This window comes from Astyanax mexicanus, chromosome 15 (assembly GCF_023375975.1).
Source record: "Astyanax mexicanus isolate ESR-SI-001 chromosome 15, AstMex3_surface, whole genome shotgun sequence".
NCBI lineage: Eukaryota > Metazoa > Chordata > Actinopteri > Characiformes > Acestrorhamphidae > Astyanax > Astyanax mexicanus.
This window is the reverse complement of record NC_064422.1, coordinates 31,001,937-31,029,715: the sequence shown is the minus strand read 5'-3', so window position 1 is coordinate 31,029,715 and position 27,779 is coordinate 31,001,937. Positions and strand designations below refer to the sequence as shown.

General features: G+C 40.7%; 1 protein-coding gene across 2 annotated transcripts in view; it reads left to right on the top strand.

Moving 5' to 3' along the window:
- Positions 1-1,936: 1,936 nt before the first annotated feature.
- Positions 1,937-27,779, top strand: part of nrg3b (neuregulin 3b) — a 218,066-nt gene continuing 192,223 nt past the window's right edge. For both annotated transcript variants that reach the window (XM_022668933.2, XM_022668932.2), the window contains exon 1: positions 1,937-4,012. In XM_022668933.2, coding sequence (XP_022524654.1) covers positions 3,136-4,012 — 877 coding nt within the window. In that variant the 5' untranslated portion in view covers positions 1,937-3,135. The remainder of the gene's footprint in view (positions 4,013-27,779) is intronic.

Genomic DNA, 27,779 nt, shown 5'->3' with positions numbered 1-27,779 from the left:
ACCCTAAAATCGGAAATAAAATTGAACCGAGGATTTAGAGAATCGTGACATCCCTACTATTTACTAGTTCTCCCCTTATCACTCTCTAATGCTCCCACCACGTGTCTCTTCTGATAGGTCATTACCTCTATTTGAACTGCCCCCCAGTTTTTTTTTATTTTTGTTGAACTTTACAGATGTCCTTCTGGATAAACAATTAACAGCAAAAGAATAAGATCACAGGGCCACTGTGTAGTTTTGGTGGATGTTGTTTCCAATTAATCATTATTCTTCTTATTCATTTATGCATATGATGTTATGTTTTTTACACTATGACCATTTTATTAAAAGTTGATTTAAGCTTGTGTCTTAAAACATATTTAATTACCAGGTTTTTTCTTATACACGACTCCTGCTTGTAGAGATTGTAAGAGCTCTGTTTCTATCTGTGTTGTGCTTTAAATCTGTTGTTATTAAGTTTGTGATCTCAAACATTTTTTTTTGATGATTGATGTTATACTTTTTGTAGGTGTAAAGGTGGGTTATATGATCATATTTTATCAGATCATGATGAATTTTCCTATCAGATGGACAATGTACTTATTCAAACATATTAAATATCTTAGTTCTTAAATAACAATGATGCAGCTAAAATTTTGTTTATTGCGATAAATCTTTTCTATGAAAATGTTTCAAACGTTGTGATATAGTATTTTATCATATCGCCTAGCTCTAGGTTGGTGTATGGTTAATTTACTTGTTGAATGATATCTTAAGGAAAATGTTCAGATACTTAGAAATGCTCTGAAACTAGTTTGCTTGTTGCAACCAATTAAATTTGAGTAGCACGTAAACTCATCATAGTGGTGCTTACTTTTTAACTAGGCTATAATCAGCCTCCGTTCAGCTTGTGCAACTACTGATTTCTTTTTGCACTAGGGAGGGAAATAGATCTCATGGGTGGTACAAAATATAGAGGAAATTCCCAATTGATGTCAGTTGTTTGAGGTGTGCTGTTTGAAACAGGCCTACTATTGGATAATGGTGGCTGTTATGTAAGCTGAGGTTTTTGCATTTTAGATATGAACGAGAATTACATAATGGCAGTGAAAATGTGCCACCGTTGTTCACACCTACAGCCCACTTTACACTTCCCTCATGTGCTTCGGCTTACCTGGCATACTTTCTTACATACGCCCAATGGGTTCCCCGTCTATTAACGGCAGAAATCACTAGGAGGTGTCACCCTGTGTCCTAATTACCCTTTAAAGCTCGAGGCTGTTCTTGCAGATCCTGCCTCTGTGGGTCAGAATTCAGCAGTCACCTCCCCAGTTTCCTAGTTTGCGCTATTGGAGTAGTGTGTATGTGCGTGTGTGGTGAGGTGTCGTAATTTAAACACCTTCTTCTGAAATCAGTTTTTAAGAGTCTGCATGTGTGCTGCATTCTCAGCAGGACATCACCTTTCCCACTTTGCCACTTTTTTTTTTTTTTGGCCTACCCGTCTCTGTCTGGGTGATGGCAGAAGGGCTGTTTGTGTGTGTGTGTCTGTGGCTAATAGCTTGCTTTGGTTAACTCTGCATATGCTTTGAGCTGCTGCCTCAATTAATACTGCAGACCTAATTCTCTTTCTCCTTCACTTTCTCTGTCTTTCACCATCGCTTTTGCTTGTAGTATATAGACCAAATTAGTTGAAGAGATGGTATTTATCTTTCTCTTTTGGTGTCACTCTCTGTTAAGCCACGCCTGGCCCATATGCATGCAGACACTCATACACACTGGACAGACACTGTTTGTTGTCCAGCAGACAGACGAGGCTGAAGAAACAGGAGAGGGGCTGCTCAGGAAGTATTAAGGCAGCATCACTCACAGTCCACCCACCGGAACACACACACGCACATGCGCGCACACACACACACACACACACACACACACACACACACACACACACACACACACACTGCAGCCTCTAAGAAAAGCAGCCGCATCAGTTTTCAGAGCAGGGCTCCCTCCTCCTCCTCCCATCGTTCCCCTCTCTCTCCCCCTCTCTCTCCCTTACTCTATCACTGTATTACCGCCAGTGTGTGTCTCTCAGTGTGGGAATGTAGCATATAGACTTGATGGCTGCACTTCTTTTTCCTTTCCAGCACTAATGCACTGAAGGACCTTGCACTGACAGTTGGACACGCGTTGTGGTTAGAAGGGGGGCGTTTAAGGGCACAGATAGGAGGGGGAAAAACAGGATCAAACGGATTTAACCCTGCTGATTCCCGCGCATCTTTGTGCTGTCCGCTGCTCGGGCTGCTTTCTCTCGGGGTGGGAGATTACGGCTGACTGTGTCTGTGTGTGTGCGCATGTGTGTATGCTGGAGCGCCGCTGGAAAGAGAGAGAGAGAGGAAGCGAAAAGAGACCGCAGCTACGGCTGTGTCTAGGGAAAGCAAGGGGCAAGCTGCAAGCTGCTGCTGCTACCTGAGCTGCTTTTGCCCACTGCACATACACACAGACACGCACACACACACACTCGCGCAGAGGCAGGGGCTGCGCCAGCCACCACGGTTACTGCGTTAGTGCAGTTGCGAGAGGAGAGGAGCTGCAGCAGGGAGTGTTCTCTGCGCACACATGGATTTTACGGCACGATTCTTCTACCGGCTCCGACTGCCAGCCTTGTGTTTCATGGATTGTTATTTTTTTCCATTCCCGGCGTTTTCTTCTTCTTGGAGCATCTTGGGAATTATCTTCATCTCTCCGGACGCTGAACTAGATAGAGGCACGTCCCTTGATTTCCCCCACCCTCTCCTCCACTTCCCTTCCTTTCCTTTACTTACCTCTGCTGTCTGAGTGTGGGTTTGTGCAAGAGTGCGTGTTTGTGCACATGATTATTCTTATCTTGTGCTTGCTATTGCATTGTATTGTGATTATTGCATAGGGTCTGTATTAATCAGTTCACATATGGGCTAATGCTGAGTGTTATAATGGTTTTTCAGAGTTTGCATGTTTCTTCGTGGTTGTGAACGACTGTGCGTATGTGTGTGTGTGAGCAAGTGTATGTGTGTGCGTGAATGTTAATGAGATGCCCAGCCCTGCTTCCCTCCCCGGCCCCCTCCCCTGCCCGCTCTGCCGCCGCTGCTGCTCCTTAGCCGGGCCCTGAACTCCGATAGCATGAGCGAGAGAACGGCACTAGGGGCCACCATGGAGACCATGACCCTGGAGGAGCCTGGGGGTGAACAAGCCTCTCCCCGGGTCCCGGGGCCCCTCCGCTGTGGCCCCTGTGCAGTGTGGCCCCGCCAGCAACAGACGTGGCTGTGTGTGGTGCCCTTGCTGATGGGCTTTGTGGGCCTGGGTCTCAGCCTGATGCTACTCAAGTGGATTGTGGTGGGCTCAGTCCAGGACTACGTCCCCACCGACCTGGTGGACGCCAAAGGCATTGGGCAGGACCCCATCTTCCTCTCAAAACCCAGCGCCTTGCCAAAGGGCCCAGATGTCCCCTCGGCATCCACAGCAGCTCCAGCCAATACAATGGGCCCTGGCTCTGCTGCAGATGGGACCGGTGCAGTGCAGAGGACTCAAGCTGGACCTCCTTCTAACCACTCAATCGTCGTCAGCAGCAGCAGCAGCAGCAGCAGTGGAGGGAGGGCAGCCGGGGCAGTTGGAGGAGGATCAGGGAACAGAGTCCCTCACCTCCATAACAGGGTAGGCACAAGAGCCAATGGCACTGCCTCCACTCGCCCTGCAGCACCTGGAGGCAAGGAAGTGACCCCACGCAGCACAACGGTCAGAAAGCCTGGCGGCGCAGCCGGAGGCCGAAATGCTCAGCCGTCCTCCAGAGCAGGCCCACCAAGCCCGACCTCAGTCAACACAACTACAGCTACTTCTGCCACTAGTACTACTGCAAAAAGCACAACTTCTACTCGAATGGCCCTACCCACCACCTCTACCCCTACCGCTCCAGCCAGGCCCACTCAGCGCTTGAACCATGGACGCTCTTCTAAGGGCCCATCCACCAAGCCCACACGTCCTCACCACCGCTTCAGAACCCGTAAGTGGAATCTTCTACCACTTATATGTAATTGCGTGCATACGTTTTTGCGTATGTATCTCCAAGCAGCCTGCATTTGCATGGAACTGTGATTTCCCTCCCCCAACTTATTCCACTGTCTTGCTTTCACTTACATAATATGATTGATCTAATTGTTATACGAGTGTGTTTGTTTTGCTGTGCAGTCAGCCACACAGTAGCTGTGTTATTCCTCAGCTTGCTTATGTAAATTTCCCTGAAAAGGAAGCCTTAGTATGTAAAACAGTGGATATACTCACATAGGCACTGCCTTCTCTGCTCAGCCTTACAAAAGAGCCAGTCAAGCAGGCTTAATGGCACTGGTGCTGGTGTGCTCATTAGCTGTGCATGGTAATGAGAGCACACATTAGTCCTCTTTTTCATCTTTAGCTGTTTACTCGGATGTGGATTAGCTTGATAGAGATCTTCCGTACCAGATTGGATACCTTTTTCATATCAGTCTTTTGGAATAATGTGCTGTAATATTTGTTCTGGTTTCCCTAGCTGTCTTTTTTTGCATTTGAGTCGGTGTGATCTGTTTCAGTGCTGATCAGGCATACAGCGGTGGAGATACTTGCCCTTATCCAGAACAACAAGAGGGAGAAAGCAGACTTGGAGAGACGGGGCACTGCTCCCTCCTGTCAGTAGGGATCAGGTTCAGGGAAGAGATCCCATTTAGATAAGTGCATATATGACTACTGCACCATGGATGGCAGGTAGACTTGGAGGCGTTGCCCTCAAACTAGTCTGAGAGCTTTCACAATAGGAAAATGAGGGCGGGAATAAAGGCGCCAACTTTTGTGAGGTCTTTTTCATTATAGATATAAAAAAAGAGAACAATATTTATGTTGCTTAGCGTGAGTCTCTGTAGATCTGCCTGTGCCCAAAATCTGTCTCTTATACATTCATTCATGTATTCTGAGAGCACCACCTCTTCTCTTTTATCGAAATAAAATGTAACTGACACCAGGGTGAAAATAAAAGCACTTGGTGTGTTCTGCAAAGGGCAGGGAGGCAGAAAAAAATCTCCCTCGAAATGTTAATGACACCAGTATGAGCTGTAGCCAGAGGATGAGGCACACAGTGGGGAATTAGCACTAGTCTGTGTGCTAATTAAATCTACTTCTCTAATCAGATCCAGAAGGTTGTTTATTTAGAAAGCAAGGTGCTAAAAACAGACAATCAATTGTGTGTGTCACTAGCAATTAACCAACTTTTGAATCTGAATGTCATGCAGCACCACAGTCTTTGAACAGCCTCTAATAACAAAGGAATTGTGTTATTTCACAGTGCCATTGTTGCCCTGGTGCATTTCTTTTTGATTATTTCCTCCAAGCAAGACGGTATAGGGTTTAGGACTGCTGCACGTCTATGCCATTAACTCCTCACAATGTGGTTTATGAGGGGAATCAATCCAAGGCCTTGCTGTCTGTGCCTCAGGGTCCATCTCAGCAAACAATATTGAATATTGGCCTTTTTTACATTTATGAAATGTGAATATGTATGCTGTGTCAAATACCCCTGACAGTAGTACAAGCTCAGCTAAATTACATAATCAAGCTTGTGTACAGATAAAACCTGGGGGGATTGAGCCCCTGCTCTTTTACCCTCAGACTGTACAAGTACCTCTTGACCAGTATGTATTATAATTGTGTTTTATACAGCCATTGTTCAAGATGTGTCACAGCGAGGTCAGACTCAGATCAGCCTCCTCTCTAGAGTAGAGCTCGTAGGTCGACTCAGGCTTCACAAGCTTCCTTGTTCCTGGGTGCCCCCACTGGTGCTGTTCTGATTGCGTGGGGATATGTCTCGTCGTGGTAGTTTTAATCCTAGAGGGATGCATACGTCATCATATTGCATGACATGTAAGGATAAAACTCTTAAAGACAACGTCACATTCCATGACGTGGGTATTTTAAACAAAAAAGAAAAAAAATTGTAAGGTGTAGCTAATACTTGTATGCTAGACCAAGTTTTTTTGTACCCAAAACAATCATGATAATCATGAAAACATGTAAAGGCAGCTAAATCCACACACTATCATCACTACACGATGTCCCATTGTGATAAGTGATCCACAGTGGCCAATATGTTGCTGTAACTAAGCTGAATAATTACTGGGAAAGCTGTGGTTTTCCTGGTTGTGTAATTAACTGTTACTTTATGATGTTTTGAATATACACTGTGTGAGTTCTCACGGCCCAAGGCTCCAGATGATCTTTTTTCTCCAAACTACTTGTTTTCTAATCCGCTTCTTTCTGGTCAGGGTCCCTTAGTGAATTCCAGCATGGTACCATGTGAGGATGACAACTGTCCAGTTGTGAAATGTCCTCACTACTAAATATTCCACAGTCAAATGTGATATTATAACATGGTGAAAGAGACTGGGAATAAAATCAACTCACTCTCTCAACATAAAATAACAGCAATTTCAGTGGATGTTGAGGTGCATAGTGAGCAAAGGTCACCAATTATTACAGACCTCCAAACTTCCTTAGCTGAGGAACAGCACAGGGTAGAGAGCTGGATGGGATAGGTTTCAATGGCCGAGTAGCTCCATTTAAGCCTTACATCACCAAATGCAATGAAGGCAAGCAGATTCTTTTGTCAATATAGTGGTTGTATATACACATATATATGTATGTCTTAACATTATTGTTGAAATTATATGTGAATTTTATTTATTAACCAAAAGTAATCATTTTATTTTAAATGTGTGATTTGTTAGTGACAAGTATTGGTACGAGAAATGCAATTGCACAGTTATACCATATTTTTAATAAAAACTGAAATTACAGCCTGCTTCTTATATCTGTTGTACAAAGCAGCTATTTTCTTTTAGGTGTACATTCACAGATATACACTATTTTATATAGCAGGGCCTAATGGGTAAATCAAGTAGCAAAATTCTGAACTTTCTTCTTAAATCCTGTTGTTAAAATCTCTGTCAGTTTTTAACATGCACATGATGCAACACTCAACTGACACCATTTTGTGAAAGATGTTTTATTGAACTACTGCACAACATGTAGCCTGCACCTCTCTCCTGGTTCTTAATAAGCTACACTCAAAGTAACATTCAGTATTAAACAACATACTTAAACACACTGACGTAGTATAGCAGTTGACTTTAAATTTACCAAATGTAGTTAACTTTTGTTCATGTTTACTTGCCGGCACAATGTTATCCATGTCTGCTCGTTTTAAAGATAACAGCTCAGTCATTAACCAGTGAGTGCAGCAGTTATTCCTTTTAACTGTTTAAGTAGAGCATTACTTTTGGATGACCACAATTGACTGACATTTAGATGCACCAAATATGGCTTTCCACACTAGCGAAGCAAAATATGGTTGATTTGCCTCTGCTTGAGCCATAACCAGCAACTGATTGTCTCTTTTTGTTGAAGGTGGAGACTTCATACGTGAACAGACACCATGATGAGTGTTATAAGAACTCTCATTTATATGTCAGCCAGTTACCAGTCTCCTTATTTATTGGTGACAATGTACAGTAACACTGTTGGATATCCTAATATTTCTCTCTCCATTTTTTCTCTCTCATTTGTGTTCACTTTGGAACTCTGCCTCATTCTGCCCCTAGCCTGGTTGTGTTAAGTGAGCACAGTCTATAACATGAAGAGCTTGCTGTGTTGCTGATAATTCAGTCTTTTTGTATACTTATTGTGAACTCTAATTCTAGAAATCTGCATGCAATACTGTTGTCCTGAAAGTGCCCAAAAGAACTCTTATCTCATTGTGTTATATTTTTATAGATAATGGGGCAGCATCAGTCTGGATTCCTGTTGGATGAAAGCCCATGTTTTTAAACAAATCAACATTTGGTTTCTGCCATTGCTGTGGCTGCCGTAAGCATTTGGGCTTAGGGAAAACTGAACTCTTGACAGGACGTTCCACTGACCGCTTTTGTGCCCCGCTGCTGTTGCAGCTGGTTTGCTTGTCTGTTGATCTTAAAATATCCTGGCCTGCTGTCATCTGTCGACTCTCATAATATAAATGCAGCATTATGGTAAAACTCAATAGTTAACAGTGTAAATTCCATTCCATGTTCTTGGCATGGGGAAAAGATCTTACTACACATTTATTTTATTTTATTTCGTTTTTTTTTTTTAACAAGATTAGACTCTCTCTGCTGATTAGAGTGTTTGCAGTATGCTAAAAATTAAATTAACTTTATATGTCTAATTTATGCACCCACCCCCCCAATCTGCTGCCCTCCAAATTGTCTTTGCACTCTGCCTAATGACACGTGCAAAATAAGAAATTAATAATACACTCTAAACAGCAGTAAATATGAAAAATGTACTTGCAGGGATAGCATGGCTAGGTTAACTAGGTTATATTACACCACATATCTACTACATATCATTTGAAACATCCCTGTGCTGCAGATTTGCCCTCATGTTGGAAGCACCCAGGGGCAAGGGCTAATGCATAGAGCAGGAGAGGGCCATGAATCAAGGCTGGGAGGAAGAGCGAGCATTGCTTAGGGTTTAGTCCCTATAGACCTCATGGCTGTCCTCTCATTTAGTTATGTGTTGGCAGCATTCTCAGTCACATCCCCTGGCCTGATGGAGAGAGAAGAGTGGCTGTTAGAGAGCTGAGGTTTTTATGACTCCAGCTTAATGTGTTTGCTAGGCTGGGAGTCACCCCCCAGGGCCACTGATAGTGTGAGCACACACTCCACATGGCCTTTGCATCATATGATGGGTGTTACTATTCGAACTTTGCAATTTTTTACACTGGCCCTCGGTGGCAACAAATGGAGGCAATCGGGTGGTTTGTAAAATAGACTTCAATTGCGTTCTGCAATATTGTGGAAGGTAATCTATCACCATGTAATGTAACCTATTCCAGTCCAGCCAGAGCCTTCCTACAGAGTGTCTTCTGGGCAAGCGCATGATGATGAAAAGGGCTGCAGTGGCCACACACAACCATCTTGTCTATGGTTAAGTGATCTCATGTTTAGGCAGGATTTGTATGATAATGCATCGGGAGAGGCTGTGCTTGTATACAAGCGAAGCTAAATTGGTTCAGAGAGACACTAACAACATTTTAATGTCACTCAGACATATCCCACCGCAGCTCCTGCACATCTGTATTAATCTCAGTTTTGTTCTGGAACAAGACAAGCAGCCCGTCTATTAGAAATCAAACTGAAACCCAAGAACTTCTTTCCCTTTCTCTTCTCTTTTATTTCCACATATTTATTTTTTTTATTTCAATAGCTTCCTTGACTTAATGTCTGTTTTCTGGTCTATTGTTTTTCTCTCAATATAGTTTTTCCTGTTTCTGCATTTGCTTTTCATTCACTCTCTAATTCTTTATATTCCTCTTCTTTGATTTCTATTTTACTCTTCTCTCTTTCTCTCTCAGGTTATTTTCTCTCTCATATTTCTTTTCACGTTTTTCTCTTCATCTTTTTTTGCTTCTTCCTCACAGTACTTTTCTTATTTACATCCTTATTTTCTCACTCTTTGTTCCTTTTGTTTCTTCATTCACTCTCATTCTTTTCCTTCCTCTTTTTTATTTTTCCTTTACTGCTCTCCATTTCTCCCTAATCCCTCCCTCTTACTCTTGTTCGTTCTTCTCTCGTTTCCTCTTTCTCATTTTTCCTTACTTTTTTACATCTCTCTCTGCCTCTCTCTCTCTCTCTCAATGCCTGTTCTACTTTGTGTGTGTGTGTGTGTGTGTGTGTGTGTGTGTGTGTGTGTGTGTGTGAATATCTCCCTGTATGCTGTCTCTGTGTCTGTTTGGTGGTGGACTTGCTCTGGGCACAGCCTCATTGCTTCCTGTATGAGGAGGCGGAAGGCGGCTGGCGCTGTGAATTCTGAAGAGCAAAAGAGGGAAAGAGACACTGTGGGTCTGTGATTGTATGAGAGAGAGAGAGAATGTGAGAGATAAAGAGAGGGATTGTGGGTCTGTGGCTCTAAATGCAGTTGGCTGGGTGCCTGTTTGGGAGGGGGGAGGTATAGGATCATCCCAACTGACACATCATTGTGATTCCACGCACAGCTTCTATGGCAGAGTCAGAAGGCAGCGTGCTAGAGTGGGTTTTGTCAGGTATGAAAGCGCAGTGTTTGCGGAGGAAGAAACACTGGAAAAGGGGAGGGAGCGAACACAGAGGGCTGGAGCTTCTGCAAAATAAACAGCCAGAAAATCGCTGCTGAGCGGATCAGACAGAAGGCTTTTTGGATGGAGGGAGTAAAAAGCATATACGATGCTGTGATGTCATCTCCCTCTTTTTTTTTGACTTGCTAACCTGCAGTCTGCACACACACTCACACACACAAAAAGCTTCCACTGTCTCTCTCATCAGTCAGCTCCAGCGACTCCAGCAGGGACAGTGTACCAAGCGCACGAGCATGGGGATTAAAGACGAAAAAACAGAAATCCATTTAGCGTCGTCCCGGGGGAGGTCATCTGGGCTTTAGCCCGGCCGAATTACAGCGTTCCTCCAGCTGCCATCACCACTGCTGCCACACTGCTCTCCCCAGATACCAGCAACAGGACAGTCACATGACCCTCATCTACCAATCACAAATTAAGCAACAGGGAAAGCCAGAGACAGACTCTGAATGAATATCGTCTTGTTTTAACCTCTGAACCCGCAAGAACCTGCAATGAATTATTCACTTATATTAGTTTACTCATGAAAATCTAGATGACAGGAATTGTTTAAAACACTACAAGTTTCCTGAAGAAGCTTTTATCCAGTGTTTGTTTCTGTAATTTAAAGTTTAATTTCAAAGGACATTTGTAGTTTTGCACATAAATTCTATTTAAAACCTTGAAATAATTAAAAACACATTTATTTATCTATTAAAGACAGATAAGTTAATCAGGAAATGTTCATGTCTGATAATAACAAGTTGGTAGTTTTTCCCTACTTTTTTAAATATTTAAACCATTGATTATTGCCAAGTGTTGGATGGATCTTTATTCAGCTTTTAAGAAGTGTTTTTCCTGTAATTTTATATTATTTTAAAGGACAAAAGTTCAACATTAAAATTGTAAACATATAAGAAAATGTCATTTTTAGAAAATAAACTTTTATAGTTACTGTTTATTAAACAACAAAATGCAAGCGGAAATTGATGGCCAGTTGTGTCCCATGTGGTTGCTAAGGTGTGTCAGGTGGTTGCTTAGAAGTTGCTAAGTAATTGTTCTGATTGGTTAAATGCTACTATTTAATGTATTTGGATGATATGCTCACAGAAGGAATCTTAATAGCTCACTAATCTCACTAACCTCACTAAACAATCTGGATAATGTACTCATTGTAGTGTCAGTCATTCATTTCTAATGGCTTGCCCTTGTTTACTATTATGTTTTACAAGAAAACACAAAGGTCTATAAAAGAGTTAAGGGGTCAGCTGGCATTGTGATAATATCACAAAGGTGACTGTGAATCAAAATGTATGTACCTTCACTCTCACATTGGAGATTTGATGACATTTGGCTGTGCATATTATGTCCATTTTCTTTTACCATCACTGCCTTGTCCATGTCCCGAACTCTGCACAGTGATTCCTTTCAGGACTGGCCTTGTTTATCGGTGACATTTGAGTGTGCTGTATGCCTGACCCTCTGCTGTCTAGTGGGAGACGGCTAGATTGATGTGGCCTGGTGTTTGGCTGCAGTAAGTGGCACTGAAGGCCACCTTAGGCTTCTTTAATGCCACTGTGTGATTTATGTGGCCAAAAATTCCATGAAATGCAAAGAGTTTAGGAAACAGGGATGGGGTTGGTGGCGGTGATGTGACAGAGGTTAAAATATTAATGCACAGGAAGAGAAACATGTAAAATGTGTGTGGCAGCAGACATGAATCATTGATAAAACCTCTTTTTAAAGAGAGATAGGGATTCCCCAGTCAGATGCACACTGGGAGCTTGACTCTACAGAGCAGATTGCACACAACATGCTCTTAAAATGTTTTAGAAATTAAAACATCTCATTGGTTGTTTTGTAATCATGTGTGTTTTAAAAGCAGGAATGCTATTAACTTTTGTCTTTTAACCCTGATGAAGGTCTGAGCGCCAAAACGCGTTGGTTATTTTTGTATTGTCAATAAATCTGAAATTCTCCAGTCAACAAGTGCTGCTGGTTTTTTTTTTTTTTTACTATTTTTGATCAATGATTTTATTACCAGGCACCTTGTTGCACAGTGAAGTTGCACCAGATCCATCTGCTTCTAGAAATTAAAACATAAAAAACTTTACCAAGATGGCACAAGACATATAGTGTGATAAAATTATTTTGTGCAGCTTTAAATGCTGTGTTAACAGAGATGTGCTAAGGCTGAACTAACTGAGTTTTGGTTGATTTTACTTGCTGGACTGGCTCTGTATAAAAAGAAATACATGTTTAATTCTGGTTGTTACATTTTAACCTGATGTAATGTTTTTTTATCATCAACATCTTCACATCAACATTACATTTTTAAACAAAATATATTTTTAAGTTTTTTTTCTATACTATTACTCAAATCAGTCCCCTTTTAGCTTTATTTATTCATTTATTTATATGAAAAATATTTGGCTTTCTATTGTAGACCTAGCTAAATATGTATTTATTTATTTATTTATTTTGATTGTAAACATTTAATTATGTATGAATAATAAGACATGTATTGCACTGATAATTTAATAAAAAAATGTTCTGACAACAGAAATCATATATAATCATATATAATCATGTTCCGTTTGTAAATTGACCATGTCAACCCCACTTTTAGTTCCAAAAGTTGTAGATAGACGCTCCATTGTTATCATAGAAAATAATATAATATAGACTCATGGCCAATAATGGGTAAGAAAAGGAGCACCACTATCACCAGATATCCAGATTGGGGTTTCTAAATAATACATGTTCAGGTCTAATGAGTTTTGTCTGCTTTTTCTGGTCTGGATTTATGTAACAGGAAATTCTATCAATCCTGACTGTAATGCCATAACCTTAAGACTTTCTCTGTTGTTCACTACATTTGAGAATAAGTTCAGCTTGTACACTTACCTTACCCCACTCATAATAATTGCCTACTTAAGGCTGGATTGATGTATCTGTCGTGGGCTGAAACTGGAGCCATGATGTAGAACAGTCTCAGTGTTACAGCTTTGACAGGCTTGCATGGCTGCTCTGGTGGGTTTGAATATGATCAGTGAGAGCACTCCCATTTGTCTACATTATGGGCATGTAATGCACAGAAGGCCAGATGACTGGCCATTCATGGGGCTGTGGAGCTCCTGTTGATTAGGCTTCTGATTGGCTCCCGCCCCTTCCATTCAGAAGGCTCCTAATGCAGCTCACGTCTTCCTCTGTTACAAGCTGTAGCATGGCCTTATTGCACATGGCTGCGGCAGCATCGGGGGGGATTACAGTTCATCATATGTGATCTCAGCTACTTAGATCCCCTCTATCGAATTCCGCACCCACGGGACCCTTAGGTTCCGGTATCGTTTTACCCAACAACGGAAGGGATGGAAGGTTAGATGGATGGAAGTGAAATTTGCAGATTCTCTGTGAGCTGCCGCCATGTTGTAGGCTGGTGTAATGAGAGAGAGAGAGAGAGAGAAAGAATGTGTGTAGATGAGATGTGTGCAGGCCCATCACTGACAGCACTCTCCTGCTCCAGTCAGTGGAAGCACTCAGCAGGCCTACAGGGAGTCTAGGTGCTGTCAGGCAGCTGCGTTCGGCCTGAGCTATGGCCGCTTGCGTTGGAGCCCTGCCATGCCGCCTGGATTGGAGGAAAAGCACCGGGCTGTTGTCGAGAAGACACACTCCCCTCCTGCGCTCATGTTCTCACTGCTGCAGAGGGCTGAAGGCTCTGACTTCCTAAAGCTTCTGCCTGTTATCCTGTGAAAAGCTGCAAAAGACTGTGCTGTCTCTACAGATCAGAAGAATACTGCCTCAGAGTGCCTAATCCTGTATAATTCACTGCTCTGCACTGGAGTGTTAAGATCCTTTAGCACTGCTTTAAGAATATTTTGGATCTAAATTTAAACTGTGTGAATTTTACATTAAGATAACAGAAGAGAATTTCAAAGATTTTCTAAGTTAATCTTTGCATATTTAAAAAAGGATTTAAAAATGTTGCTGGTTTTATCTTACTATAGTACCTGCTGCTGTTTTAGCTTGAAGGCCTGACAGTGAGAGAGAATTTTTTTAAATATTTCTCATCCTGTTATTTCAGTAAAGTCTTTGTTGTTTTAGCATGAATGGCAATAATTAATACATTTCATGCCACTGATATAAGGAAAAATAAAAACGTAACATAATGACATTGAAGGTTTTACTATATTGTACATAAAACATGTTAATGTTTTCTAACAAATATTAAAACATGTAGCTTGGCCTGATTGACTAATTCCCCCCCCCCCCCCCCCCCCCTCAAAAAAAATCTATTAATGGCCGTGGCGCTGTGGTTTTAAATTTACTCCACATATCCAATGACATCAGTGGTACGTATTTATTTCATATTTATTGACAATGTCCAAAGCCAGATCAACACCAAAAGCTCTTAGAGCTTCCAGTACAGCTCGGCTCGACCCTCATCACTTAACCCACAGAAAAGAAACATCCCGACTCTTCTCTGTCCTAGGACCATGGTGTGGTGGCTCAAACTTCCACTGGCTGTCAGAACAGCAGTCACCAAACACAGTCTTCAAATAGCAACTTTTTTTGTTTGTTTGTTTTTTAAAGAGTTTCTTACTAACCTAAAAAAAATGTCCTAGGGTTGTAAACATTCTCAAAGCTTGGCTGTCTCTTAATCTTAGTATAGTCTAGCTAAGGATATTTTTGAAGTAAACAATGAATCACTTTTGTGTCGCTCTGAAGTCACTCTGAAAATGGCATCTGTCAGTTACCCTAAATGTAAATTTAAAGTCACTTTATCTCTTCAGTCTCTTTAAGAAACATGTATTTTAATCCATGTAGGTATTGAATGGTACAAAAATGAGACAGTTTGGTTTAGACTGGGGTTTGGAGCTCAGTGTTTGGTTCAAAATGGGTACAATTGAAAACAGAGCAAACTATTTTAAAATATTTCTGTGTAATGTTTTACATCATGGTTTAAACCCCACTGTTCGTTATAAATTTGGTATAATGAAAAAAAGCTACATTTGTTTTTCACAATGGAACTACAATGACGAGTACCATACAATACAAAACAATACATGCAAATCTACTTCAGTGCCACAATATTGTGAGATTCTGGCATACTGTTGGAACTTTGGTAATGCTTTCCTTACTGTATGCAAGTGTTCATGTACTGTCCTCCTAAAAACATGCTACCACATGTGTAGTCTGTAGTCTATATTGTGCAATATTAGGCCTTTATCTTTCGTGATTAACACTTTCTAGTCTTTGTTACTGAATCCTTTGAACTCTGACACATACAGTATTCCACTTGGTTTGTTTATAATTAATATTCGAAGTTTGTGTATCTGTTTATCTATTTTTGCACAGTGAGTTCAGCATGAGCTGAGAATGCATGTAGATGTGTACGCGCATACATGAATTGTGGGACTGATGTAACTATGTGAATGTGTCTAGAGCAGCAGGTATACAATGAAATGAGAATTTAGGGCCAATGCTGATATCTGATATTGTGTGAATCTGCCAGTATACACATTTATAACTATAAAACAAAAGATTTGTTTGTAAAGTTATACTGGTATGTGTAGTCTGCCTGTAACAATACATTTATTTAGTTAACTGATCTTAACATAGACTGGTCACAGTTTCAAACCATCTGTTTTAAATTAACAGGCTAAATACAACGGGAGATCTAGTAGAACTATAAAAAAGAAATATAAATTAGCTTATATTAAAGTTTTAAATATTAAAGTAGCATGGCCAGTGTCAGCTAATTGTGGTAGTGCAGGCAGCATCGCTGGGTCCTTTTCCAGCATGCAATAAATACGTTAGCAAATATCGGTTTGAAACATTGGCCAAATCAGTCTATATTTATGATTTAGAAAAAGCTATTTTCAGCTGATGCCAATATAATTCCGATATCCTTGAACATCCCTAGCTTTAGGGATTTGTTTTGCGGTCTGTGTACAATATGGAGTGTGTATACATACGTGTCAGGGTGAGCGAGAGGTCCAGACTTCTTCTTATTCCAGAAGTGTCTGGCTCACTGTGTAATCCCTGTGTGTAAAGCCTAATCCAGAAGGATGATGTAAACTCACCCCTGGAGAAAGAGAACCCAGTGGACATTAGAGTATATCCCCTCCTCCAGGGTGTGCTCTTTCTCCAATTTCACATTCTTCCATGACACTCTCATTTTCTCTCTCCCTCACACTCTCCTTTATCATCTCACTCTCCTCTTAAAATACAACTGTAATCTAGGCACACTTTTTTCCACAGCTCTTTTCTCTGTGCCTTTGTGTAATGAGGAGGGAGGAAGTGAGTTCTAGAGATGGGGAGAACATAGACTTAGACTTGGCGGAGAGCATGTGCAGCTTCTCAGTGTGTCAGACAAGTCTGTGAATTATATATCAAATGTTCTGCCGAGGAGCTTGCCTCAACATCTTTCTCTTTCCATTTGATGCGGGGCATTAAATCATTGATAGTACATCCTGAACAATAGCACTCGGCTCATGAAACACCTGTCACAGGCAGGCCGAGAGGAACACACAGGCACAGTCAGAGAGAGGGTTTGATCTACTTAGTACGCAAAAATATTAACAAAAATACTGAAATATTACTGTAAAACAATGCCAGAGTGCACACGTACCCATATTACTTACCCTGAGTCACCCACTTACTGCAGCATACAGTAGAGCTGTTCAGAGAATGCACTTTAAATAATGTTGTGTAATTTTGGTAGTTAATAGTAGAAGTGGGTCGTTCTGTATTTTTTCAGGCTCATGCCACTCTTCTTTCAGTAAGATTAGCCGATTGCCAATTCAGATTAAGGATGGGGCTGGATGCCACAATAATCTTTCCAGGCAAACTTAGTTTGGGCTAGGGTTGCAGCGGTAACCGGTTTCACGGTATACCGTGGTATTAAAATGCACGGTTATCATACCGTGTGTGTTTGCTTATTACCGGTAAAACGCAAGCCAGCGGTGAAACTCACCCGCGCATGCGCAACTCTGCTCCGCTTCAGCTACTCAGCACACAGCGGTGAGAACGGCAGAAAGTGCTAGACTAGAGCTTCATTAACAATTATTATTGTTAATGAAAACGAACCAAATAACGAAAACTGAAAGTGAAACTTAACCAACTTATTTATAAGCGCTGTTTTCACTCCCGCAGTTCTACAGCGGGAGGTGTTGTGCTGATTCTGTCCGCGAAGCGGGAGTCGGATTGAGCAGGGAGTCGGATTCGGCACAACAGCGGCAGCACGGCTGCACCTCGCGGTCCGCGGTGTTAGTTGTAAGCGCTCGCGCTAGCCGCAAAATACGACAGAAAACACTGAGAAACTGCAGAATTATGTATTGGACTAAAATGAGCACGAGGAGATAAAAGAGAATCTTTACCTGTGAGTAGCTCATATCAGAACACGCAAATCTCTCTCTCTCTCTGTGTCTCTCTCTCTCGCACGTGAACTTCTCCGCACTGTGTTTAGCTGTTCTTAAAAATCATTTTAATTAAATAATAGTTCTATGCTTCTATGTTAGTGTTAATTAACATAATTCTGATCATATTTCGCTCATTCAAACAGCCTGAAAACAGACTTGTAATCTTGTAATCAACAAGCTTGTAATCAATGTGGCCGTAAAGTCACAGCTAAAGGAGGAAATACATAAAACCTGTTCTCCCATCTTCGAGAACACCACCCCGCTGTGCAGCGGAAAGTATGTGTTCAGTTTATAATTTTAATCTGAACATAAATAAAAACCTCTTTGTAGTCGTGCACAACCCATGCGGTAAGCGCCCCCAAAAGCGCTGAGTTATCCGAAATTTGGGCACGCAGGTACAGGCGTGAAGTGCGTGCTACGATGGATTCACGTGTCCGTGTAAAGGTCCTGGCCGGACTGGACGTGAAAGACGCCATTCATTTACATGCGTTCATTTTCAAATTCTGACGTGCCTGTTTTTCATAAGTTGAAGGTTTTAAGGTATGAAAGCCTTAAAATAGAAATCTCTATTGTGAGGATCATGTCAGAAATAAATCCCCTCTTTCTGCAGTATCTGGTTATATACCAACTTTTTTATATATATACACTCTTAATGCCCTTAAGAGTAGTGGAAAAACATGGTTTCCTTCACCTGATGGTGTAGTTTCTACAATAAATCGTTAATTGAACAAAAAACCTTTGTTGTAATTTCTTTAAGGGTCAGTTTAATAATATATGTAACAAACTGTGATACCGTGATAACCGTGATACCGCGGTATTTTCCAAGACGGTTATCATACCGTGAAAATCTCATACCGTTGCAACCCTAGTTTGGGCTATGTGTAATGTTCTGTATATTGTGTTTTCAAAATGTAGTTAGCAGTGTTTGCTAGCTTCGCCGTGTCTGATGCTCACTGTACGGGGCTGAGTGACATACTCTTGAGTAGGGGTGTGCCATATCGTATCGTACGCAATAATATCGACTACGTTTTTGAATATCGTTGTCTTATCGCTGTTTTTAGCAAAAAATTCACACTCTTCTCATTTCCCAATATATATCTACTAGAGACAGATTATATCTGTCCAGTCATTTATTTTACTTTAATCCTTGATATGTGGAGATATTTTGAGTGCATTATTAGTATCGGGACAATCTGGATCATTGACTTCTGTTACAAATCTAATAAAATTCTATTATTTTTTAATATATCAGTTAGGGCTGTGCCATATTATATCATATGCAAAAATAACATTTTAAATTTTATTTTGTTGCAGTAGTGTATTCTTGAAGAAGAAAAAACAAAAAAAAAACAGTGTATATTGCCAAGAGTATCGTTATTGTGAAAATACAATGCAGTCACCAACCCCTACTCATGAGTGATGTTAAAAGAAAAACTAATTTTGGTGGACAATGTGACCAAAAACTTTTATCGCAATATCTATTTTAATTTCAGTCGATACAATGTAATTTTAATATTGGTATGAACAGTATAAGCGCCAACATTTGTTGTGTCCATTTGTTTATTGTTTGTGTAGATAATCACACTTTAAGGCTGTGGAAGCCTAAAGTGTTTTGCTGTTTCTGCTTTTCTTAAATTTAGGCAACTATAACAGTGGAATCTAAAGACCGAGCAGAACACTGCTATCTAGCGGGCAGGGTTTAAAAACACAACATATCTAACCTCTGTCTGACAACGTTCTTTTTATCTTAAACCAAATATTTAAAATTGATACTGTGTTTTTTGAAAATTGGACCTCTCACTGACAGAATTGTATTAACCTGAAAAAAAAATTATTGATATTGGGAAGATCTAAGTTTAAGTCCCCAGTAAGCAAACCAAAGGCAACCAAGTGCTCTCAGAGCAAGATGACGAACCCTTTAGAAGAATCAAGACTTAAAACAGGAACAGTTTGTCCGAGACTAGTGAAATTAAAGAATGAAAAAACTGAGGAAATGACTAATGGATAATGAATAATGAACAAAAAAATGAGATTTATCATTACACAGAAGTGTTCCAGGTAATCCGTGAAGAAAAAAAAAAGAAAAGAAAGAATAATACAGAAATCTGAATGACCAGTAAATCTGTGACTGCTGTGAGAATATGTTAGTATTAAAATGTATTGTTTCCAGTGTAAGGTAGGTGAACAGTGTTGAGGAATGAATTGTTCCAGATAGAGTAATTGTTCTTGTAAGTAGTCCATGCAAGAATCAGCCTCATCACTAGGATGAAAAGGGGCATGCAGGAGAGGCTTTCTGGCACTTAGTGATGAGTGAGAAATAATTAATATCGCATTACAACATTCCTCTGTTATTACTTGTGATAACAGCAACTTCTGAGTGCTGATTTTGACTTCTTAATCACACAGACAAACATCCATAATTGTTACAGTTGTTTACCACACACTTTTGATTCTGCAGTATATGGACTCAATGAATGATTGCAGCCATTATTGTTCGTTCAGAGTGCTAGTCCAGTGCTTTACACTGGCCTGTATTCAGAGGGAATATTTGTCTTGGTTGTTATGAAACTGGAATGTTTGGGCACAATGGTCTGGCATTGAGTCTCTCCAGCAATGCTCAGTTCACTCAGTTCATGTAATAACCCTTCCTGGACACTGCTGCAAAATCTGTTATTGCACACTATTTCTCTTTATGGCCTCTAAGCCAGATGTCATTACTTAAGTATTTCAGGCAGGTAGATTTATTGAGTTACTACGAGTTTCCCGTGGTGTTTTTGTGTCTGTGTCCGGATCCCAAGGTTTTAACCATGTCCCATGAAAGCTAAAGAAAACTGCACTTTCCTGTGGAAAATCTGTGTGATCTTGTGCGCTGATTCTTGGTGAGATTTTTGCCAGTCACTTGTCTGTTCTGACTATTTTAGCCAGATACCGACGGTCACAATTATCACCTACTGCACTAATTTATGTATTCCTGGTATAAACATGACACGGTGCATAGACATGGGTTAAATGTATCTTTTGTATGTATCTATGTATCTAGAGTTTCTAGATCTAATATGTATCTGATTTATGAGCAACATAATGTGAATGGGTAGTTGGGAATCATGTTATTTTGCCACATGTAATCAGTGCGCTTGCTAAAGGAAGCCAGTATACTCTTGTCTTGGCAGTATTTTTTTTCCAATGCCTCCAAGTAGTTATATCTAGTCACAAAAGACCAGGCCTGATCTCGCAAACTGAAGATCAAATTACTATTTCGGAAATGGTCCTTTACAAATTAACCCACAATAGAGGTTAATTAGAGCTGGGCGATATGGGAAAAAATCTTATCACGATATAGTTTTCCATATCAGTCGATATCGATATGTATCACGATATAAATCAAATCACTTTGTGTCACACTTAAAGGTTTGTTTTTATTAGTGAGAGAATAAGGGAGTGATGGAAGTTTTATCACAATATTTTTTTCTGTATCTCCATAATTATTAGGGCTGGCCCGAATAGCATTTTTTGAGCTCCGGATATTTGGCAGTAATTGGTAGCGAATATTCCAATATTAGTTTTTAAAAAAAACAAATTAATCATGAACGCGAGCCAGAACCCGAGCTTGAACGTCAGCCTGACTCAGGCGCTGCATGAACTCGGGCTTTTTTCCAATTTTTTCCAATTTTCCATGACTGAAAAAAAAACTTGGGCTATAAGCTCAATATTAAATATTTCGTTTGTTTAGAAATTATTTTATATTCTTAAACCATGTTAAATTATATTAGATTAGTAGGGCTGGCCCGAATAGCGTTTTTTGAGCTCAGAATATTGGGCACTGATTGGCAGCCAATATTGGAATATTTGTTTTTAAAAAGACGGATTAAAAACTGATTAAAGTAAAACAAAAATTGCAACTCGGCCCCTTTAATTCACCACAAAGTTTTCCAAGACCCAGCCGGAAAAAAAAAGATTTCCCACCTTTTCCTCAGCTGGGTCGGGCTCAAAAAATGATTTGTGATAGGCTGTTTTTTGGTTTGTTTGTTTAAGCACTTTTGTACTGCTGCAGTGCAATATTTAGATTTTATATTCTGAAATTCGTTAGGTTTTATTTCTTTTAGCATTTTGAACTTTTTTTCCAATTTCAAATTTATTTTTTTCTGTTCGTTATGTTCTATCAGTCCTTGCGTTTTTTGTAGTTGAAGTTGAATTTAATATTGAAGTTCAATATTTCTAATTTATATTTTGAAATTCGTTAGATTATATTTATTATTGTATTTTGAGCTCACTTTAGTTGGTTATTTTCCAAATTCATATCTATTTTTCTGTTATTATTAAATGTTATTAGCTTATTAGCTTAGCTTGTCATTTAGCATACAGAACTTCTCACGGATTTTTAATGAATGTTGATTTATTAATTTAAAAGCTGTACCTTATTAAAAGTATTTTAAGCCAGACAGACACTGTGTGATTTTTTAATGAGTTTATCTGCACTTTTAAATGGTTTGTCCTGTAGGAAACGCACACGATTTGTATGCTGACACTGTTGTCTGACTGAGGAGCTGCTTTCCGTCAAATGCAGCCTGTAGGCAGGAAAAAATCCAGCCAGAACCGACCATATCATGAGCCAGTTTTAAAGCCAGTAATTTAGTAGAGCATTAAACTACAAATCTGAGATGTACCTGCTGTACTTCTTAATCTCTGCCCCCAAAACGGTCCATTAACTTGCTTGACAGACGCGTCAAATCCCCCGCGAGCACGCGCGGCGCACAGCGCACCGATTAATTCATGCGTTGAGCTTTAAACGCGCAGCTGAGCTGTAATTGGGGAAATATCACAAAAATCACAGTGTGATTTGTTACATTAAAAAAAAGACCATTTTCTTCCGCCTAATCTGAGAGGAAAGCGGTGTTCTCGACCGGCCCGAGTTCATGCAGCGCCTGAGTCAGGCTGGCGTTCAAGCTCGGGTTCGGGCTCGCGTTCAGGCAGATAATCTAAATGATAAATGATTTTGTGTTTTTGCACTTGGGCCATAAGCTCAATATTAAAAAGTTCGTTTGTTTAGAAATTATTTTATATCCTTAAACCATGTTAAATTATATTAGATTAGAGGAAAGTCATTTAGACATCATTCTTAAGGTGTTTTTGTCCTGTTACCGCTCCGCAAAAAAACCTCTTCCTTTAATCCGCGCCCCACATACACATTTTTGCAGCACCTGCCCCGAGGTCCTAATATAAATTGAATTAATTACATTTAGTGCTTAAAATTTACTTAAAATTTATTTAAAACGTGCTGAACAGTGCGGCCGTTTATTCCCAAAGTACAAACACTATGGTTGTTTGCGTGTGTCGGGCCATACTCCACTATTCTTTAGGGTTTTTTGTTGCATGCATGAGAATAACTATTACAATTTTCTTAACCATTTATTAATTTGCTCCAGCGTCTTCTGGATTGATTACACGTTGTGTTTTCGTTGTTTGCCGCGCCACTTAGACGGAAATGGAAATGAATGTTTATCGAATTCTATTGCACAGGCTTATCATCGTCATCGAGGGAAAAATTATCGCGAAACAAATCGATATCGTTATATCGCCCAGCACTAAGGTTAATTGGTATAAGACAAGGGTGTCCAATCCTGGTCCTGGTTATCTACACCATCGAGTTTGGATCCAAATTGAATTGATAGTGCCTGATTCAGGTCAGGAAGGTCTTCAGGAGTCAAATGGGTTGAATCTGACCTCTCCAGGATGGTGGGTCTCCAGGATCATGATTAATTGCAAAATATTTTTAGAGATCCAAAAGTGGATATTTTGTGAATAATCAAGGAAAAGAAACATTTTTTCCCATCTTTATTTTGCTTGCACAAATTTAACCACCAACCAAACACTCATTTATGTGCACTAACGTGGCTCACCTTCTCTTTATTATAGTTCAAACACCTCCCCTCCTCATCCAGCAGTGAAAATGCACCAGACTTCCCCGTCTATCCACAAAGGCCTCTGATGCCATGCGGTGCACACACACCCTCTAACGATAGACATCTTTTGCTTTGATCCCAGCGTGCTCTGCGCCTCTGTAGGGATATGATAAGATGTGCTTGAGCATGCACTATGAAGTTATGGTGAGACTGGCTGCCGCTCTCAGCTATAACTGTTTTAAATGTGTGCACGTGTGTGAGTGTGTATCTCATTTTCCAGCTCTTATTAAGCCATCTGGATGGGAGGATTGTTGGTGTGTCCTTTGTGTCCCTCTCCATGCTTGTGCCAAGCCAACCAGCCAGTGGAGTGAGTGAGCTCGGGGTGGAATAATGAAGATTAAGTAGAGATAGAGGAATGGAGATTTGAGGGTCACAGAGAGATGGATGGATTTCCCCTCCTCGTCTGTACTCTACCATCTCCGAGCTGGATCTATTTTGATTAAAACAGGCTCGCTCTATTTCCTCTCCCAGAGCCTCGTCTGCTTCTTCCAGGTGAGGCAGAGGGAACGAGGCAGACAGAGATGTATTTGGTGTGGAGCTGGAGTGTTCTGGGCGTCTGGCGTGCAGTCATTTCTCTCACAGTCAGAGTGCAGAGAGTAAAGGAACTGGTGTGACAGTGGATATGGCGATGGATGATTTTGTATTGCAGAACTGCTCAGCTTGGTTTATAAAGTTCGAAGCCTCAGTAGAAGCCGTGGAATGGCCTAAAGCGAGCTGGCTTATTACAGTGCAGAGGGTTACTCAAAATGAGGCAACAGGAGCAAATCTCCAACTCGCTGTGTGGTCAGGCTCAAGTGGTGCGAGTTGAGAACGTGTTTGGTGAGATTGATGAGCTGGTTTCACTACTCTGGTTGTGTGTACATGTGCATGTATTTGACTCTGGTGTATATAATCCCCGAACAGCTACTTATTTTTGCAATTATCTGATCCGCCAATCATATGGCAGCAGTGCAGTGAATTAAGTTATTCAGCTACAGGTCAACAGCCCTTAGGTAATATTCCCATTAAACATTAGATGTACTAGTTTGAGATTTTCAGCACAACAGTCTCTATAATTTAGTCAGAATAGTGTAATAAAGAAAAAACATCAAGTGAGCGGAAGCCTTACAGATGAAAACAAAAGCATCAACCAAACCAAGATAACTTGCATTATTTTAATAACCTCATAGTCTGTTCTAGAGCACATGTGGAATTATATAAGTAATATATGTTAAATAAATAAAATACATTTAAAGAGTTCGTAGGTTTTGGAGATTTAGTCTTTGAGGAAGAAAATGGGGTTAGCCCTATCTGTACAGATTGCAGAGGGTGTTGGAGGTATGTGCGAAGCAGATGTTAGCTTCTTATTAGTTCTGTTCCACCTTAAATAGTGTTGTGGTATTAGAAGTGTACTTGCACGAGTTCCATTGTTGACAAGACCAGTTGAGTTTCTGACCAGTATACAGTACAAGATTGTTAAGAGTGGGGTAAAAAAAAATTCTGTGCTACTTACATGTTTCTCAACTGTTCACACTGACTGATGAAAAATGATCAGACTAGAACTGAACAGGCACAGACACAGCCAGACTGAGAATCTAAAATAATTGCATAGTGTAACCCAACATGTGTTGTGGTGTGTTTAAAGTTGTTGTGTTCTGGTGCGGTTCCTGTTTTTGGATGGATTTACCTGATCGTTGCAACGTTTCATTCATTCATTCAGTCAGTGGACTATTCACTTAAAAAAGCTCAGTAAAAGCATGGTAAAGACATTGTGAATGTCTTTAGAGGTTTAGGAGTAAGAGAATTACATGGCATGCAGAAAGTCATGGGACACTAGAAACTAGGACTTTTGCCATGTCCCATGGAACCTAAAGAATGCTAAAGAGCTAAAGAGCACACAGTCTTTAAATTACAATATGCTTTTTTTATTGTACAGAAGAATGATCTTTTCAGAAAACTGGACCCACATACCAAAATGCTAAAAACATACTGATTAGGGTCCTGCCCTCCTTTTCAGGTGGAAATTTAAAATGAAATCAGTTCTAAAGCTTTTTTTGTATAGCTTTTGTCTAAAGTTTCTTAACTGGTATAGCTAACCATGCTAAAATGCCTAAGATTTGTCATAAAACACTGGTAAAATAACTATCAAACCAGTTGTTGTACAGTCTTTACATAACCGTGTTTTGGAAATAGTTTTGAAACAGTATACACTTACCTAAATGTACCTGGAATGACTTCAGCTTGGATGTGATGTAATTCTCAGCCTTCACATCCAAGGTAAATGGAGTGCAGCACTGTTCTTTGTCTGCCTCTGTGTATATAACACAATACTGCTTTTACACAGTCTCAGGTAAAAAATTCCCCTCATGATTTGTTTTACTAATTGCCTAAGGGTTTTCTAGGTGCATGGTTAGATTGTGGTACCTCTGTTAACACTAAACTTGGTATCCCTCCAGGTTATACCCTGCAGGCAACCCCTTCAAAGGCTGGGGTAAAATTGGTTTCCACTTGAGTCTTTTGAAATCCACAACAGCTGGGGTGTGTATGCAAAAGAATGCATGCATATGTGTAAGTATTTGTGTGTGTGTAGAAGGGCAATGTCTGCTGGTCCAGATGGGGGCAGCTGTGGCTACGGTGGCCTAGATAAGCGGGTTACCGCTGCAGCCCTCGAGGCCCGTTCCAGTGTGCATTGTTTTGGGTGAGGGCTTTGGGCTCATGGGGGTCAGCTCTCATTACACATCCAAGGCTGATTCCATTAATCAGCTCGTGTGCATTTACAGTACACAAGGGGGACAGAAGCATATCTGCTGTTTATTAATCAGACAAACAGCAGCGTGCCGGCAAACAGCAGAGAGTCTGTGATTAACAAACAGATCATTGTTCATCCCTGTACCCCCCGCACTCAATCACTGCACTAATGGGCGGTGGGGCTGCCCCAGAGAGGTCCTCGTCCTCTACGGAAATGCTGGCGGCAGAAGGCAGGTAAGGCTTTAGCTTTTTGTCCTCTGTCAGGACTGTGTGGGCGCCAGAGGGAGAGGCAGATTAATGCAGGGGGCTTGAATATTTTATACGCAAACGTATTAAAGTCCTCTCACTGCCTCACTCTCTCTTTCAGTGTCTGGCCCTCCTCCCACACCACCCCTACACCCCTCTCCTCCACCTCACGTCCTCTCGTTCTGTCTCCCTGGCTATCTCTCAGAAGGGATGGGGTGGTGGGGGTGACACTGGCTGTGGCTGAAGCTGGAAGCTAGATGAGCCAGTGCCCCCCCTCCTTTGTACTCCCAGCTTGAGTGTCTGTCTGTACATCACCCCCTCTCTCTTGTCACGACATTCTTTCTAGGTCTTCCTCCTCCTTTGTTCCTGTTCTTTTGTTTTTCGCACACTTTTTAATGTGGATGTCTTGTCACAACATTCGTTCTCCACAAGCACCCTTTTTTCCTTCTCTCTGGCTGATCTGCAGCCGTTTGGAGAATCCCTGACAGGATATTTATCTGTTTTTGTTTCCATTTCAGTTCTATCTGTTCTCTCATGTCATTTATTTCAGGAGCTTAAGTCCCGGTAACACTCTGGGCATGTGTGGAGTTTTGTGATATATGATACATGTGCATCAGGCCTGACAGCTTGTAAATCTACTTTAAGAGGATTAGTCTTGACAGCACCCTCCACATGCCTGTCTTTGTGTGGTCTGCACATCTGTGGAGGACGGTCACACAAAACATGTATGAAGCTATGGAGCGATCTGTGTGTTTCGTCTTCTCTTCCTCGCCCCCTGCTGGTGTGGAGGAGCCTTTGAGCCGTGCAAACCAAAAAGGGTCTTTTAAGTCTACTCAACTCAAAATCTTAAGTTAAATTGTGATTTAACATGTATGATTTTGGGGATTTGATGATTTACTGGACATGGCAGTGTTGGTAAGGAGAAAAAAACTTAAACCTCCAAATGTCCAGATGGTCACATATATTATCATATTTAAGAACATAATCATTATTATAATTTTTTTTTAAACAGAATGGGATAAATTACTTTATGCACATACTCCTGTACAATCAACAACTTCAGAACTGCAATAAGAGCAACCATAGTAAGATTCCACCTTCATTCCGCTAACATGTACAATTTAAACAGAGGTCTAAGAAACTTACTGAAACCATAATGCTTTTGTTACTGTCATGTAATGTGCATTCTTTTTTCTCACTCATCTCTAACTACACTAATGAGTCCATTTTATTGACGTCTGTGGTGACTATGACATAACTAGAGCT